This window comes from Euleptes europaea, chromosome 4 (genome assembly GCF_029931775.1).
Source record: "Euleptes europaea isolate rEulEur1 chromosome 4, rEulEur1.hap1, whole genome shotgun sequence".
Lineage (NCBI taxonomy): Eukaryota > Metazoa > Chordata > Lepidosauria > Squamata > Sphaerodactylidae > Euleptes > Euleptes europaea.
This window is the reverse complement of record NC_079315.1, coordinates 21,613,148-21,628,280: the sequence shown is the minus strand read 5'-3', so window position 1 is coordinate 21,628,280 and position 15,133 is coordinate 21,613,148. Positions and strand designations below refer to the sequence as shown.

General features: G+C 44.9%; 1 protein-coding gene across 1 annotated transcript; it reads right to left on the bottom strand.

The window, feature by feature from the left end:
- Window positions 1–6,499: 6,499 nt before the first annotated feature.
- LOC130476897 (protein Hook homolog 3-like) lies at window positions 6,500–15,010 on the bottom strand. Its single transcript, XM_056848904.1, has 5 exons — window positions 14,934–15,010; window positions 11,187–11,287; window positions 8,497–8,601; window positions 7,085–7,156; window positions 6,500–6,715 (listed from the first exon to the last, which is right to left on the bottom strand). Exons 2-5 carry the CDS (start codon window positions 11,235–11,237, stop codon window positions 6,575–6,577), a joined length of 369 nt encoding a protein of 122 aa, XP_056704882.1. The 5' UTR covers window positions 11,238–11,287; window positions 14,934–15,010; the 3' UTR covers window positions 6,500–6,574.
- Between the last annotated feature and the right edge of the window lie 123 nt (window positions 15,011–15,133).

Sequence of the window (15,133 nt, the reverse complement as noted above, 5' to 3'; positions counted from 1 at the left end):
CCAAACCCCCACAAACACTTTTTCACAAGCGGCGGGTCCAACGAGACACAGACCTACCTAACGTAATCTAGCTACCTTAACCAACAAACTACCCACCAGCAGCTCTTCTGTAATGGGAAGAAGAATCCGGGTCTACCTCTACCTCAGGGAGATCTCCCCCATACCTCAGTAGGCAGTGGCAGGCATTCCCCTTAACCCCCCATCTTTGACTCTCTTTTCAGAGAGCCTGTGAAGTTGGAGACCGAATACCCAATTCTGGCCTTGCTCTCCTCCTTTGCAACTGAGAATATAGTGGGAGGTGGGGCACGACTTTTGTCTACCCATCTTAGAAAGACGGACGCACGTTTCTCCAAAGTTTTTGAACATTAGCCTAAAACTGGGAAGGAAAGAAGATGTCTAGCCTCCTCCCCTTAGGATTGCCCTGAGCTGGATGGCCCAGGCTAGCCAATCTTGTCATATCTGGGAAGCTAAGCAGGGTCAGCTCTGGTTAGTATTTGGATGGAGACCACCAAAGAAGTCCAGGGTTGTTACACAGAGGCAGGCAATGAAAAACCACCTCTGAACGTCTCTTGCCTTGAAAACCCTAAGGGATTCGCCGTGAATCAGCTGTGACCTGAAAGAACTTTCTCTCACCAACCCTTATGATCAAGTACATGGCATAACAGAGGTTATAGAATTCAGGGAGATGCTCTCTCCTGCTCAACAGGTGGTGGTGGAAAGTGCCATCAAGTCACATCCCACTTATGGCAACCCCGTAGGGTTTTCAAGGCAAGAGATGTTTGGAGACGGTTTGCCATTGCCTGCCTCAGTGGAGCAACCCTGGACTTCCTTGGTGGTCTCCCATCTAAATACTAACCAGGGCTGACCCTGCTTAGCTTCTGAGGTCTGATACTGGGCTAGCCAGGGTCATCCAGGTCAGCGCACTGAACAGGCAGTAATGTCCCCCTCTGCTCTGAACCTCATCCATCTCTCTAGGGTTTGGTGCTTGCAACAAACACAAGGAAGATCTCTGCATGGACACACAGATCTGCAGAGCAGTTGGGATTCTGTGACCAGTGCTGCCAATTTGGCCAAACAGTTTTCAGCACAACCTCGTTCACCTTCAGGATGGAGACGATTCCTATGGCTTGGAGGAGGGACCAACAGTGGTAGACCTCAAAGGCAAATCTAGCCCCCTCAGCAGTTACCAGCAGGCTCCCCAGTTTCCAACAAAGAAGGAAGAGGTATGCAGAGGGGGTGGCAGCTCTAGTCATGAGACTCTCTGGTAATCCATTCGAGGAAACACAAGCAGGGCCCCCCTCTTCAAAGCAGCCTTCCCATACAAGTAGCTACTGACTGACCATCCTCCCTGGGATGGTAACTGTAACAGTAACGATACAACACGACCATAAAAACAACACTTCCTCGGGTTTCCTATCATATTGCCACATTTCCTAAAATCTGCCTCAATACAAACATGAACCTGCAGCAGCATAAGTAGATACTTAAGAGTAACTTTTAAAAAAAATAAGCAGCTTAAAAAAACCATTTTTTAAAGGCAGCATAAAAGCATTCTGAGTTACACTGTCGGCATATTGTACATGAATAATAGTAATATTTCATAATGTTAAAGACATGTTAGTGCAATCTGAAAGGATGTTAACGGACAGGGATCTAGAAGAGAGAACCAAGGTCAAACACAGAAACACCCAAATCGCCCCCTAGAAAGGGACATTTGCCATATGGTTCTGAAGTCCAAGAAGAAGCTCATTAGCGACTTCTTATTCCTTTCTGGAGCTGCTTGCACACGCAAACATGGAGGGGAACAAAGGAGGCCTCTATAAGGAAAATGTAAATGCTTTGCTACAGAATATGAAGGGGGGCAGGAGGAAAACTAAGGAATTATCGACATTAAGATGGTATGCAACATCAATAAATAATATATTGCATATATTTTGGGTCAAGACTTGGGAGTTGTAAATAGAGAACCTGGAAGAAGTCAGATACCACTTCCCATTTGTTTTCTCCAAGGTGGCGGAGGGGGGGACACCAGTTCTCAACTTTGCAAGAAATAAAAGGCAAAAAAAAAAAAAATTAGGACAACATGTCTCCTTTAGTGCACTTTAAAAAAAACACAGTAAACAAAGGTGCATTTATAAAAATACATTTAAGATTAAATGCTTTCTAGCTTAGTAAATGGAAGGTTTGCATGAGGCTTGCGGGTTAATACTGTTAATATTAAGAATGTGCAAGTTAAAGCAGGGAGGTAAAAAATGAACGCATGAAGAGCTATAGGAACCTTGTTAATCTTACCCAATTGTCCTTTTCAGGTTTCTTAAAAAAAAATTTTTTTAAGACTATCATTTCACTGTCTTAACAGATCTGAGGGAGTGAGGGCTTTTAGAATATTGGAAGGGGAAGTAGGAAAGAGGAAATAAGACACTTCTCTGCAAATGACTCCTCTCTTTGAAAAGCAGGTACCCAAAAAGTCTTAAAATGACAGGTCAAGGTTTTGGTTATAAAGGCTGAATTTGGGGACTGGTTAATACAGAAATCTCAAACTGAACAGTCCTTGTTTTATGAACAGTGGTGCAGGTCAAGGAATCTCAACTCTGCAAACTGAAACTGGGGAAAAAAGAGGTTGGTAAGATGCATCAAATATTTTACACCCATTGAAAAGTTTTTAAAAGCTGTTTAAGAAAGATATCTTAAGCAATTTAGCAAATCTTGTTTAGTTCAAATCCAGCTACTGCAGCAGCAATTTTTGTAGGCAGGAACTTGGCAGAGGCAACAGAAACGGTTTGTACAATATATAATACTAAGAGTTGAAAACACTTTTGTATGTTAATCCATAAATGTTACTTAACCTACTGGACAGGCTTACCCACAGGGTTGCCAGCGTTGGGAAATATCTGGAGATTATTGGGGTAGAGTTTGAGGAAGGTAGGGTTTGGGAAGGGGAGGAACTTCAATGGGGTATAATGCCATAGAGTCTACTTTTCAAAGCAGCCATTTTCTCTAAGTGAACTGATCTCTGTCACCTGGAGATCAGTTGTAATCCTGGGAGATCTCCAGCCACCACCTGGAGGATGGCAACCTTACCTATCCAGACATACCTAACTTGAAAAACAAGTGGGGCGGTGGACTCCAATATGGAGAACTGGGTTTGATTCCCCACTCCACATAAGCAGCTGACTCTAATCTGGTAACCCTGGGTTGGTTTCCCCACTCCTACACATGAAGCCAGCTGGGTGACCTTGGACTAGACATAGTTCTCTTACAGCTCTCTCTGCCTTACCTACCTCACAAGGTGTCTGTTATGGGGAGAGGAAGGGAAGGAGATTGTAAGCCGGTTTGATTCTCCTTAAAAGGTTGAGAAAATCGGCATATAAAAACCAACTCTTCTTCATCATCATCCTATGGTGATCATGTTAATTGATACTTAATCGAGTAAAGACCTTATCCATGAGAGAGAAAAATGTAAGGACTCAAATCTACCAGATGTCCTTAATAGGAGAATACAAACATGAAAGGAACATCTGAGGGTTTATTGGAGTAAAATACAATTCGCTAATTTTTTAAAATTAACAACTCCTTAAAGAAAAGCCAAAGCATACATAGGTTAAGTATACCTTGCATTATTATGAGTATTTAGCTAGTTTGTAGCCCAAAAGAATCCAGAGGACAAACCAATAAAGAAAGCCAATCTATAATGCATAAATGTGTAAAATCATGAACTTTAACAACTGAAGAGAAACATTTTCATACGTCCCATATTATTCCACGAACTTGCTGTTGAATGTTAAAATTAGGAAAAACTGAGGAACTTTTACATCCTTATATAGTACAACTCTTACACTTTGTCTTTACCCATTTAAGCTACATTAGAACATCCATTCTGTATTTTTCTTTTAGCCAAAAAAAATCTCCCTTTTATCAAATGAGTGAATGGATCCTTTCCATCCCGCCCTGATCTTTTAGACAGAATGCTTCCCTCCACCACAAAATCTGGCAAAGGCAGCAAGATTTCTCTTGAGAAATCAAATTGCACAAATCCTACTGAATTAATGGCATTACATTAGTTAAGGCTAATGTGCCACCGATTTCAACAGGACTTACTGCAACTAACTTTTTTTTAATTAGTTCTTGAAAGCAGTTTTTCATGGTTCTTTTGACCTACAGGAGAGCATGTTCAATTTTCAAAGTATCAGAACAAAACTAATGTATTTTTTTTTATTGAGAGGTCTCGATGGGACTTCGAAATTTGTTTACCTGACCACCTCAATGCAAGCAAGAAACAAGCGTAAGTGGAGAAATACTTTTCATGAAAGCTGAATGACAGAGAGGAATGAGAAATCGAAAGACGACATGGAAGGCAGAAAATACCAATCAACAGGGAAGGGGGGAATCAGCAAAAAGAATGAAAACCTGAAGCTGGAGGACCGGTCAATCCATTTATAAAGGTTGTGTTCAAGTTTCTTTCAGGCACAGAACCAAATGAAATTTTATCACATTCGCATGGTGGTCTGGAAACAATAATTATTTTCCCTCTGAACAACCCCCCCCCCCCAGGTTTTTAACTCTGTTTTGCATAGTGGAGCATACCACTGGTTAAAATGGAGAATAGCGGACATCTTATATGACTAGAGCTTGATCCGTCCTGAGAATGGCCAAGTGTGGTATTAGTCAAGACTAACAACCGCGCCTCTGTATGCAGTGTGTTACTAAGGAACCCATTCAACCAGCTTAAGAGATAAAATGGACACCAAATAATTTTGCTTGTTCACACGACATCAGTTCTCTCTGCCCTCTTGTTTGTTAAAGCACAAAAAAAAGCCACTTCACCAAGTGAATTATCCTTAGAAGTTTTATTTTTCTGCATACTGGGGGAGATACCTGGCTTCACCTAATTTGAAATACTATTACAAAAAGCCAACATCTATACGTTTAATTGTGATAAAAAGCAATGCTGCTTTTTATTAATAAAATGTACTGTGCGCTCTTGCAAGAAAAGGGGAGACGAATTGACCGTTTTGAACTGAACCGTGATTTTTTTAAAAAGAAATCCACTTTCTAGTAAAAGGGATTTCTGCCATTTTTTTTAAAAGGCAAAACTATATTGGAATACTTACTGTGACTCATGTTGACCTTTTAAAAAGAAGGGTGTCAAACAAGAGAAATTCTTTGTTGAAAAACAAACATATCAAAGATATAATTAATAAATAAATAGTTAAACAAGACCTCTCAAGTTATTCTAATGGTGGAAATGCCCCACACTGAGCCATCTCAAATTCCATCAACATTAATTTAAAGACAAAAGGAATCACTCAACACTTGGAAATCCTCAGCAGACCAGAATCCCAAAGGGAAACGCTATTCTTATTTCATGATTGAGACCAAGCATCCATAACTTCAGCCAGGTGAACATTTAGATTTGGCACCAAAAAGGAGCATGAACACGCGGGCCAGAATCACTTTGCACGGGCGGCCCCTGCAAGGCGATTTAATAACCTCACCCTCCTTACTGGCCTATCAAAACAGATGTTAAGTACTGGATGGCCGTTTTCAAGACAGTGTAGCAAGAAACAACCAAATACATTTCAGTGCAGAAAGAGGTGACCCCCTTCACCGCATTTGGTCACCCCTTTTTAATTTCCCTCGTGATGGTTTAACAACTTGGAGCACCGTTCCTCGGCAGGGTCCAACCATGCGCTGAACTAAACGCCCCGCTTCTTAGGCTTTCCGGACAGGCACAGGAGCATAGCAACAACCCTACGAATGGCCTGTTCTCCACATAGTTAAGAGTGCCACATTTTACAGTGGTGTCCCATGCGGTAACAAAGGTGCGTCTCTTTGAACCAATGGAGAAATAATCAAATCATCAAATCCCTTAACGCTGAGATGGCAGAGAGGGGATGTGAGCAGAGAAAGCAAAAAAAAAAAAACCCACAAGTTAGCCCGCTTCTCTAAAACTAAAGCCGAGGGAAGGAGCGACAGAAGCACAAGGGTACCTTATTGAACCACCCCTCCCTCCCCGACGAGGGACCTTGAGGCCAGGTTCCAGCTTCTGCTCACATCTGGGCCATCGCAACACATGCATTTTGTAATTATTCTACAGAGCATCGTTGCCTATCCTGTCATATCGTTTAAAAACAGACAACTTACACAGGGATGAGGGGGAGGAAAAAAAGGAGAATAATTCCCTTTTTATACAACGGCAGCCCTGGAAAGGACGACGGCGTCTTTCTCCAACAGAAAACTTCCAGGTCTGCTACCCAGTCCTCATCGGTTCGGGGAGACACAGAGAAGGGGAAGGTCTATATGCAGGGAGGGGATTAATGATTACGCTCCACTAGGTATCTTTTGATGTTTTGGCACATTAAAAGGCAAAAAAAAAAAGTGGAGGAAAATTAAAAACTTTGAGAGGAGTGGTGTGTTTTTTTAAAGCCTTCCTGAAAAGTAGAAGTTAGTTGTAGGAGCAAGGGAAGACAAATACAGGAGAGGATGCTGGCGAGGTTTCCTGAAATGCTGTCCCTTGCCACACAAGTGGGTCTTGATCCCAGGATGGCTTCCTATCAAAAGGCAATGCTTCCCTCTACCTTGCCGTGGCTGGCTGGACGTGGCCTGGATAAGCTCTTCTCGTGCTGGTGGCTTGCCTTTGTCTAGCCAGGAAGGACTGTCCGGAACCCGTGCTGGCAAGTCTGTCTTCTGCTGCTTTTTTATGAAGAGTCATCCCCTGTGGAGTGGAAACAGGCAAGCACGCGTTTGGCTGACTTCCCATCATGCAGATTGACCGGGCTGCTCTGTCCCTATCTGTGCCCCCCATTCATAAACCTGGATTGAGAGTACCGATTCTCCCCATTTTGCTCTAACCACCACCCCCATCAAACTGAAGACTGTAAACTAATGATCCTCCCAACCCCCCCCCCAAAACTAATAAATGTCTCCAGTAACCAAGGGAATTTCCGAAACCGACTCCAAAACCGACTCTACCCTTGTTCAGAAAAGCAGAGATTTTTTTCAAAAACACCACAGACCCGAGCAGTATTTTGCGCTTCACCTTGGGCTGCATTTTGAAGGCTTGCATTGGCTTCAGTATACTTACCATGTTGTACCAGGCACTGACGATGTATTTTTCTTCTGTTTCTCTTTGAGTCTTTGTTTTTTCAAATTCTTTCTAATTAGGAAAAAGCACATCAAATTCTTTGGATTATTTGACACGCATGTTTTTTTAAAATCAGCTTTTAAAATAGGGCTGCTGGTTAAGCGTCTAACAATTTAACCACCCCTTTTAATGGAATTAAAGAAATTATTGCCCCAGTCTTGGCTACCTCACCAAGTCACTCAGACCTGTTTTCCTTGGGGTAGACCCTACTCCTATCCTACCACTCCACTGAGGAAAGTTTATTTATTAATTCATGTATGTATTAAAATATTTATACCCCACCTTTCCTTCTGGCTCAATTTTGAAGTCTTCCTCAAGTCTAAGAAGGCTTCCTTGAATTCTACTGGAGGAAGAGCCACTCAGAATTGTTGGATCCACCCCCTTGTTTCTTTCTGGGGGTGATTATGAAGACGGAGCCCCTGTCTCCCTTCAGTAATACAACCGAGCTTTTCTGGGTTTGGCCAGATACTCAGACACAACAAAGCCAAATAAAGCTTTATTGAGAAAAGATTTAGAAAAAAAGATTTAAAAGCACCAGTTACAGTTCTGTAGCAATAAGCAGCAAAAGAAAATAACAAAGCTAACTCACTAAATGCATACTGGGAATCTTTCACAGCACAGATGATACTTGAGGCCTGAGGTATCTAGAGCATAATACAAAGTCTTTCTGGCAGCATAACAGGAAGGAGGAAAAGATAGGATAAGGAAAGGGATATCTAACTTCTGAATAGCTACTTCTTAAGGAAAAGCTGACCTCAAACAGGTGACCTCTAGCTACCAATCACTGAAGAAGAGTGGGTTTTTATATGCCGACTTTATCTACCTTTTAAGGAGAATCAAACCAGTTTACAATCTCCTTCCCTTCCTCTCCCTACAACAGACACCTTGAGAGGTAGGTGGGGCTGAGAGAGTTCAGAGAGAACTGTGACTAGCCCAAGGTCACCCAGCTGGCTTCATGTGGAGGAGTGGGGATACTAACCCGGTCCACCAGATTAGAGTCCACTGCTCATGTGGAGGAGTGGGGAATCAAACCCGGATCTCCAGATTAGAGTCCATCGCTCTTAACCACTACACCACGCTGGCTCCTTTGAAGCTTCTAGGTGCCGAGAACAGGCTAACCCCTCCCAACCAGACATTCCAGGGAAGAAGCAAGTACCCCTCCAACTGAAGTTCCCAGCTGGAGCTAATAAACCAGATAAGGTTTGGACTCACTGTGCAACTGGGACATCCACACATTCACCATGGTTAGGACTGCATCAAGGGACATTTTAAAACCCCGACTGCAAGGTTACTGCTGTAAGTGTTTCCGATTGGGAGCCTCAGGTGGAGAAGACCAAAGCCAACCAAGTTACCTCTAAAGAATGGTACATCCTGTCACGTTCCTGCAGCTGATTCTTTAGAGCCTGGATCTCTGGTCCTGAGCCCTGGTTCTGCTTGGGGTCTAAGGTACGGATAACCTGTAAGGGGCAAGAATCACACGTGTGGATCAAAGTGCTGAAAGCATATACACATGGAAGCCTTCAGCATAGGAAGCAATGAAGTAGCTTCAATAGGAAGTGAACACATTTAAAATTTGAAGTTGTTAAAGCTCGTGACAAACTTCTGCCTTTATTGGCCAGCTGACTGTCTACAGCCCAAAATTTTCCAGACCCTCTTTTGGTCAGTAACCTGTTTACCAGTGTGTCAATTCCTTCATATTGACCACCTTACAGTAAAAGCTCAAAGAGACTCCGTGACCACTCTATGGTTAGAACTGGAGCTCCCAAACCTATAATCTATTATATTTCAATTTGTCATTAAATTTCTGTACTCCCTCTTTGAGCTATCAACAGCTCCTGGTATGTTTCAGTCATTATTCTCAGATATCTCTGTGTCCACCAGGACTAGTAGGTTAGGCAAAAGATTTGCCCTTCCAGTAGAGTGACTGAAAGCTGCAACGAATAGTATTCGGAAACCAAGCTGTAAACAATTACAAAACAAGATCTTAAATTAGGATTGGTCCTTAGTGTTTAAGGATGCAAATCGTAAATGTTCACCTCACTTCTTCCAGATACCCTTTCACAGAACTTTTTCCTTGCCAGACTATTTCCGCTGGTTATAAATCCATACATTTAGATGAACTTTCTTTTAGCAAGGTATAATGCCTTAGACTCAGCTGAGACACAATGGAGATACAATAACATTACTGCAGAAGAAAGCAAAAGCCCATTTTGTCTGGATCAAGTAGTCTCCCTAGCCCACATTGTTTTAGCACATTCACAAAATAATACTGCATGAAAAAATATATATTACTCCCTGGATAAAACAGCTAATGACACTTTCTGAGAAGTGGATGCTGCGTTATCTCCTGTCAAATAGATCAGTGAATTGCGTGAGAGATGTGGCAACTTTTCTCTTTATGGCATCAAGAATTTTTTTTTTCATCTCCCCGCCTTTTTAAGAGTGAAATGGTAGATGAATAGCTAATGGCTGATAAATTTAGAGAAAGGAAATAAAAGGGGGAAGCTCAAAGAGTATGCTAATCAAGTGCTAGAAATGCTCCTCCTTCCTGCTAGGCCAATCCAGAGGTGTAAAGTGGCCTCCATTCTTCTTCCACCCAAAGTGGAGGTGTGGCTTCTTTGTTCAAGGTTGCCTCCATTTCCACCAAGGGTTAAACCTTGACGTGACTACACGTCGTGAGACCGGCAGCCCTTTAACGGTTTCACTTGTTTGTTAAGCACCTGTCCTCCCAGCCGATCCCAACTGTAGAAATCTGCCAGAAAGCTTTAAATGTCACTGATCATTTGCACAGCAAGCTTTCTCTCTCAGAGCTGATCAGAGCTTTGGCATGCCTCGCTGGCTTCTATTCTGAAGAAACAGGCAGCCGACACCACCTTCCTAGAACACCTTGAACGAAGCATTGTAATTCAGAGTAAATGTTTGTACTCTCCTGGCCAAACCAGTCGAGCACCATTCAGTGGAAGTAGACGGTGTTTTTACTACTTAAAAACAAAACAAAAACAAAAAAATTCTGCTATGTTTAGAAGTTCTCTGATTATTATTTTTTACTATAAGTTTCAAATACATTCTGATTTCCTTTTGTCATAAATCCTTTGGAAACGCTTTGATTTAGAATGCCTGGAGATCTACCTAGGTAAGACTTCAGTTATGCTATCAGGATAAGCTAAAATAACTCTGGAGTTCCTCAGCACTTATAATAAGGTAACTAATAAGTGTCCTCAGGAGCCTGGTGAACAGCTGAACTAGCAGGTTCTATAGGTTTTTGCCTTCTGACTTGACCAGGAAAAGGAGTTAGAGATACAAGGCAGATATCAAGGCTAGGAAGAACTCTGCATGTGCTCATGGACTCATTCTCCCTACCTATCTCATGGGGTGCAACTAGCTTAATTTCCCCAAAAGCATTAACAATAAATGTTTGGGGGAACTGCAAAAAGAAACCCTTTTTTGTGTGTTTATGGGGTGGTTTGCCATTGCCCTCCCTAGTCATCCACACTTTACCCCCAGCAAGCTGGGTGCTCATTTTACCGACCTCAGAAGGATGGAAGGCTGAGTCAACCTTGAGCCAGCTACCTGAAACTAACTTCCATTGGGATCGAACTCAAGTTGCAAGCAGACCTTTGACTGGAGTACTGCAGCTTACCACTCTGCGCCATGGGGCTCAGTGGGAGACCCCATGTTTTATTTGAAAAACGCCTGTGCATATCGAAACCATTTGCTTATCAGGTACAATATGCAGAAGTATGGAACGGGCCAGGTTCACGTAAACGTGGGTCCCCACAACCTACATATTCACTTCTATATATGGCAAGAGGAAGGAGGAATGTGTGAAGAAACCGATGCAAGCTCAAGGCACCAGACACAGAGTTAACGGAAAACAGTAACATCCAAATAGTCCAATGTGCAGCCAGAAATCACAGCTGGGGAGGGAATTAACGCAAGTCTCTATATGATGTTAATACCATCAGGGCAATTTATTAGGCTTTGGAGAGAGAACAAGTTGCAGCTCTCTAAGTGACATACGAGCAGAGCACAAAATACTTACGCTTTTGGCCTTTTCCAAGTACTTTTTGTACCGCTCTTCCATTTGCTTCATTTCTTCTTCTTTTTTCCGTAAAGCTTCTTGTAATTCTTCTATCTTGAGGGCTTTGCAAGGAGAAAAAGTCTACATTTCAGAATAATGCGGATCCTGAAAGCCACAGCATGCTGCTCTAATCAAATAGCCTGTTCAGTTACACCAGTGGTCGGCAAACCGCGGCTCCCGAGCCGCATGCGGCTCTTTGGCGCCTTGAGTGCGGCTCTCGGTCGGGTGACCGGAGAGGTGGCAACGGCTGTCGTCGCCTCCGCTGTGCGAATGAACTGAGCCTCTCCTCCCACCGCTGCTGCTCGCCCGCTCTGGCCGAGAGACGCTCGCCGCAGCCCTCCCTCCCCCCCCCCCAGTGTTGCTCAATCCCCTCAGGCAGGCCTGGGCAGAGCGGGCGGGCGTCCACACATGCGCGAGGAGAGAGGTGCGGGGACCCATCACCCGACCGACAGCCACGCGAGGTCCCCGAACCTGCTGGGAATCCTGGCTCAGGCTGTCTTGTTGAGGACGCGCTCGTGCCCCCTCCCCCCGCGCCTCTCCTGGCCAGGGCGGAGGAGCACAGCAAGACGAGGGGCCGCACCAGAGCCTCCTGCCTCCCTCCAGCCCCGCGGGGCAGCTACCAAGAGCGGCTGGATGGGCTGCTGCGCCCTTGCAACATGCAGCGACCCCCCAACCCACCCACCGCAGGTGCGCGCCCGGGTTTGCTCAAGTGGCCGCGCCCCACTGGCTTCTCTTGGAAGCGGCGGTCGCATTCCCTGGTTCCCACCTGCTGCGCCATTGAGGCTTGTCCGGGCCCGGATGCCGAGCCGGGGCTGGGGTGGGCAGGCTGGACCCCGTCCCCGGGGCAGCCCTAGACCCCCTCCCCGGCGGAGAGGAGGCGGCGGCAGCGGAGGTGCATTGCGGAGGCTTTGCCTCTCTAAACGCACATTTTCCCCAGCCTAATTCTCAAAGCTCAAAAATAAGCCCCCATGCAGAGTTTTGAGAATTCAGATGGGGAAAACGTATATCTACAGAGCGGCAAATCCAAGGCAAAACCTCCCATGCGTTTTCGCCCCAAAGGTCACCCAGGGAACTTCACAGCCACCTCGAACTCAGGTCGCGCCAGAAAAACACGGGCTGGTCCGGAGCGGACTGGCCCGGGCCCTTCCCTTCCAGACAGGCATGGGGCCGACCTCTGCTGCAGCAACGCCCCGGGGCCAACTCCGGGTCGAGCTCATTTGCGCCTCTCTCCGCCCAGGTTCCTACTTTCCCCCCGTCCCTCCCTCGATGCTCCTCCCCTTCCCTCGCCACGCTGCAGGGCCGGGAGCGCTCCGGGGCCGCCAGTCACTCCACCTCCTCTCTGGAGTGAAGGAAAAGTCCGCCGCGCTTTCTCAACGCTCTCCGGTCGGCTTCATCCCTTACCCCGCGCTCCGGCTCAAGGCTTGCGTCTCCCCCCATCTAGCTTTGGAAAGTGCGCGTCTGCACTCAATCACATGGCACGTTAAGCAATGCTCCAAAGATGGTGGTAGCGGCGGCCGGAGGGGGAGGCGTTGGTGGTCGGGTGCTACAGAGCAGCGGGCTGGAAGTTTTGTGAGCGACCGGTGGCACCGGGTGCTGGTGAGCCTGAGCCACGAGGCGCTGGTGCTGAGCGGCGAGGAGGGAGCTGCCGCTTGGCATGCAGAAGGTCCCAGGTTCAATCCCCGGCATCTCCTGTTAGGTGGCTCTCAAAAGAAATCTCAATCGTTGTACTGTTGATATTTGGCTCTGTTGACTAAGGAGTGTGCTGACCACTGAGTTACACAAAGGCAGATCATGAGAGGGAGGGCACCTTGGCCATCTTCGGGGCATGGAGTAGGGGTCACTGGGGGTGTGGGGGGGGACACGTAGTTTGGAATTTCCTGCATTGTGCAGTGGGTTGGACTAAATGACCCTGATCTGATTCCTACCACACAAGTTACAGCCTGCCTGTGTTTCTAAGCAAGCAGGCATGTTTTTTGCAAAGTAAATGCACACTCATAAGATCAGGATTCTGGATTTTACACATACCCAGCAACCCTCATAGTACAAATTCAAGGAACACTTATTTAATTTATTTGTTTGATTCATTTATACCCCAAGGTGGCTTAAATCATTTTAAGGGCACCCTAGGCGGCTTAAATCATTTTCCTCTCCTTCATTTTATTCTCAAAACAACCCTGTGAGGTAGGTTAAGCTGAGAAAGGGTGATTGGTCCAAGGTGAGTTCCATAACACGATTGGGGATTTGAACCTGGGTCTCCCAGATACTCGTCCAGCACTCTTAACCACTATACCACACTGGCTCTCACTGATGTCAGTAATAACATCTGAACAGTGCTTTTGTGTGTTCTGCCTGGGTCCTGGCATGCCAATGGGACAGGGCCAGAGGCAAAAAACCAAAGGGTGGAAGTCACAGAACTCTAGGCCCGTGGATCTTAGCCTGTGGCCAGTGCCTGTGACCTTCCACAAGAAGGCTCACTGCATAAAGGTCTGACTCGAGATGTAGTTGGTTATTTTTGTTCAGTTTAGGAGCCCCGTGGCGCAGAGTGGTAAGCGGCAGTACTGCAGTCAAAAGCTCTGCTCAGTACTGCAGTCAAAAGCTCTGAGTTCGATCCCGACGGAAGTCGGTCTCAAGTAGCCGGCTCAAGGTTGACTCAGCCTTCCATCCTTCCGAGGTCGGTAAAATGAGTACCCAGCTTGCTGGGGGTAAAGTGTAGACGACTGGCGAAGGCAGTGGCAAATCACCCCATAAATATAGTCTGCCTAGTCAATGTCAGGATGTGACGTCACCCCATGGGTTAGTAATGACCCAGTGCTTGCACAGGGGAAGACCTTTATCTTATTTAAATAGCTTTTTGCCATCAAGTCCAACCCCCTGCACAATGCAGGAAATTCACAACTACTTCCCTTTATTTAAAAGCATTAAAATAGCACAATGGCATTTCCTGAGGTTGATAACTATAACCACATACCAAACGTGTTTCGGCCTATAGGGCCTTCATCAGTGGATAATTGAAACCCTTGTTAAGACTGCACACATTTACAGAAATAAATTAATAAATACATATACAAACAGTTCAAACCCAACCAGGCATGTGCATGGCTTGTAAAATCTATTCCCAATTACTCAAACATCTGGTCAGATAGGTTCTAGTTGTAATACTGGTTAGTATATGTCTCTCATATGCCTGGTTGGGTTTGAACTGTTTGTATATGTATTTATTAATTTATTTCTGTAAATGTGTGCAGTCTTAACAAGGGTTTCAATTAACCACTGATGAAGGCCCTACAAACCAGACTGTGCCATAATTATTCCCTGCCATCCAGCCCTTAATAGAATAAAATGGGCTGTCTCCTTCTAGATTGCTTGGTCCCGTGAGCACAAACAGTGGGGTGAATTTTAATCAAAGAAATTCTTTAAGAACCAGGTGCAATCCAGCTTCATACAAATTAACAGGAGCATTGCCGTCGGTATCAATAAATTGGGCTGACTATTAATCCTCATCATAATACACGGTGAACGAAAACATTAGTTTTGAGCAACTACATTTATTGCAAATTACTGCACTGTCCATATAAAGCCATGTTTTGGGCTCAGCTTTTTAGCTTTAAACACACACACACACACACACACACACACACACACTGCTTTTAAGATTACCCAAATTAAAAAGAAGTTCCCAATTACAATATGAAACAGAAAACTACTCACAACTGTTGTTATATCGAGGTTCTAGATCTTCAATGATTGCACGTTTTTTCTGTAGCTCATTATTAGCTTCGTGCAGCTTTTCGCTAGGGAAAAAATAATAAAAAGACTTAAGACTACAGAATATAGCAAATATGGATATGACGAAGATCAAGCATCTCCATCTGTTTGTAAAATATAAACTGCAGGCTTGTGCAGCTTCA

Bases quoted from the DNA above. Each gene is read 5' to 3' on its own strand.
- LOC130476897 (XM_056848904.1), bottom strand. From the start codon at position 11,237: ATGAAGCAAATGGAAGAGCGGTACAAAAAGTACTTGGAAAAGGCCAAA. The intron at 7,157-8,496 runs GTAACTTGGTTG...TTTCCTAATTAG, and splicing joins GGATGTACCATTCTTTAGAG to AAAGAATTTGAAAAAACAAA. The intron at 6,716-7,084 runs GTAAGTATACTG...TCCACTCCACAG, and splicing joins TCAGTGCCTGGTACAACATG to GGGATGACTCTTCATAAAAA.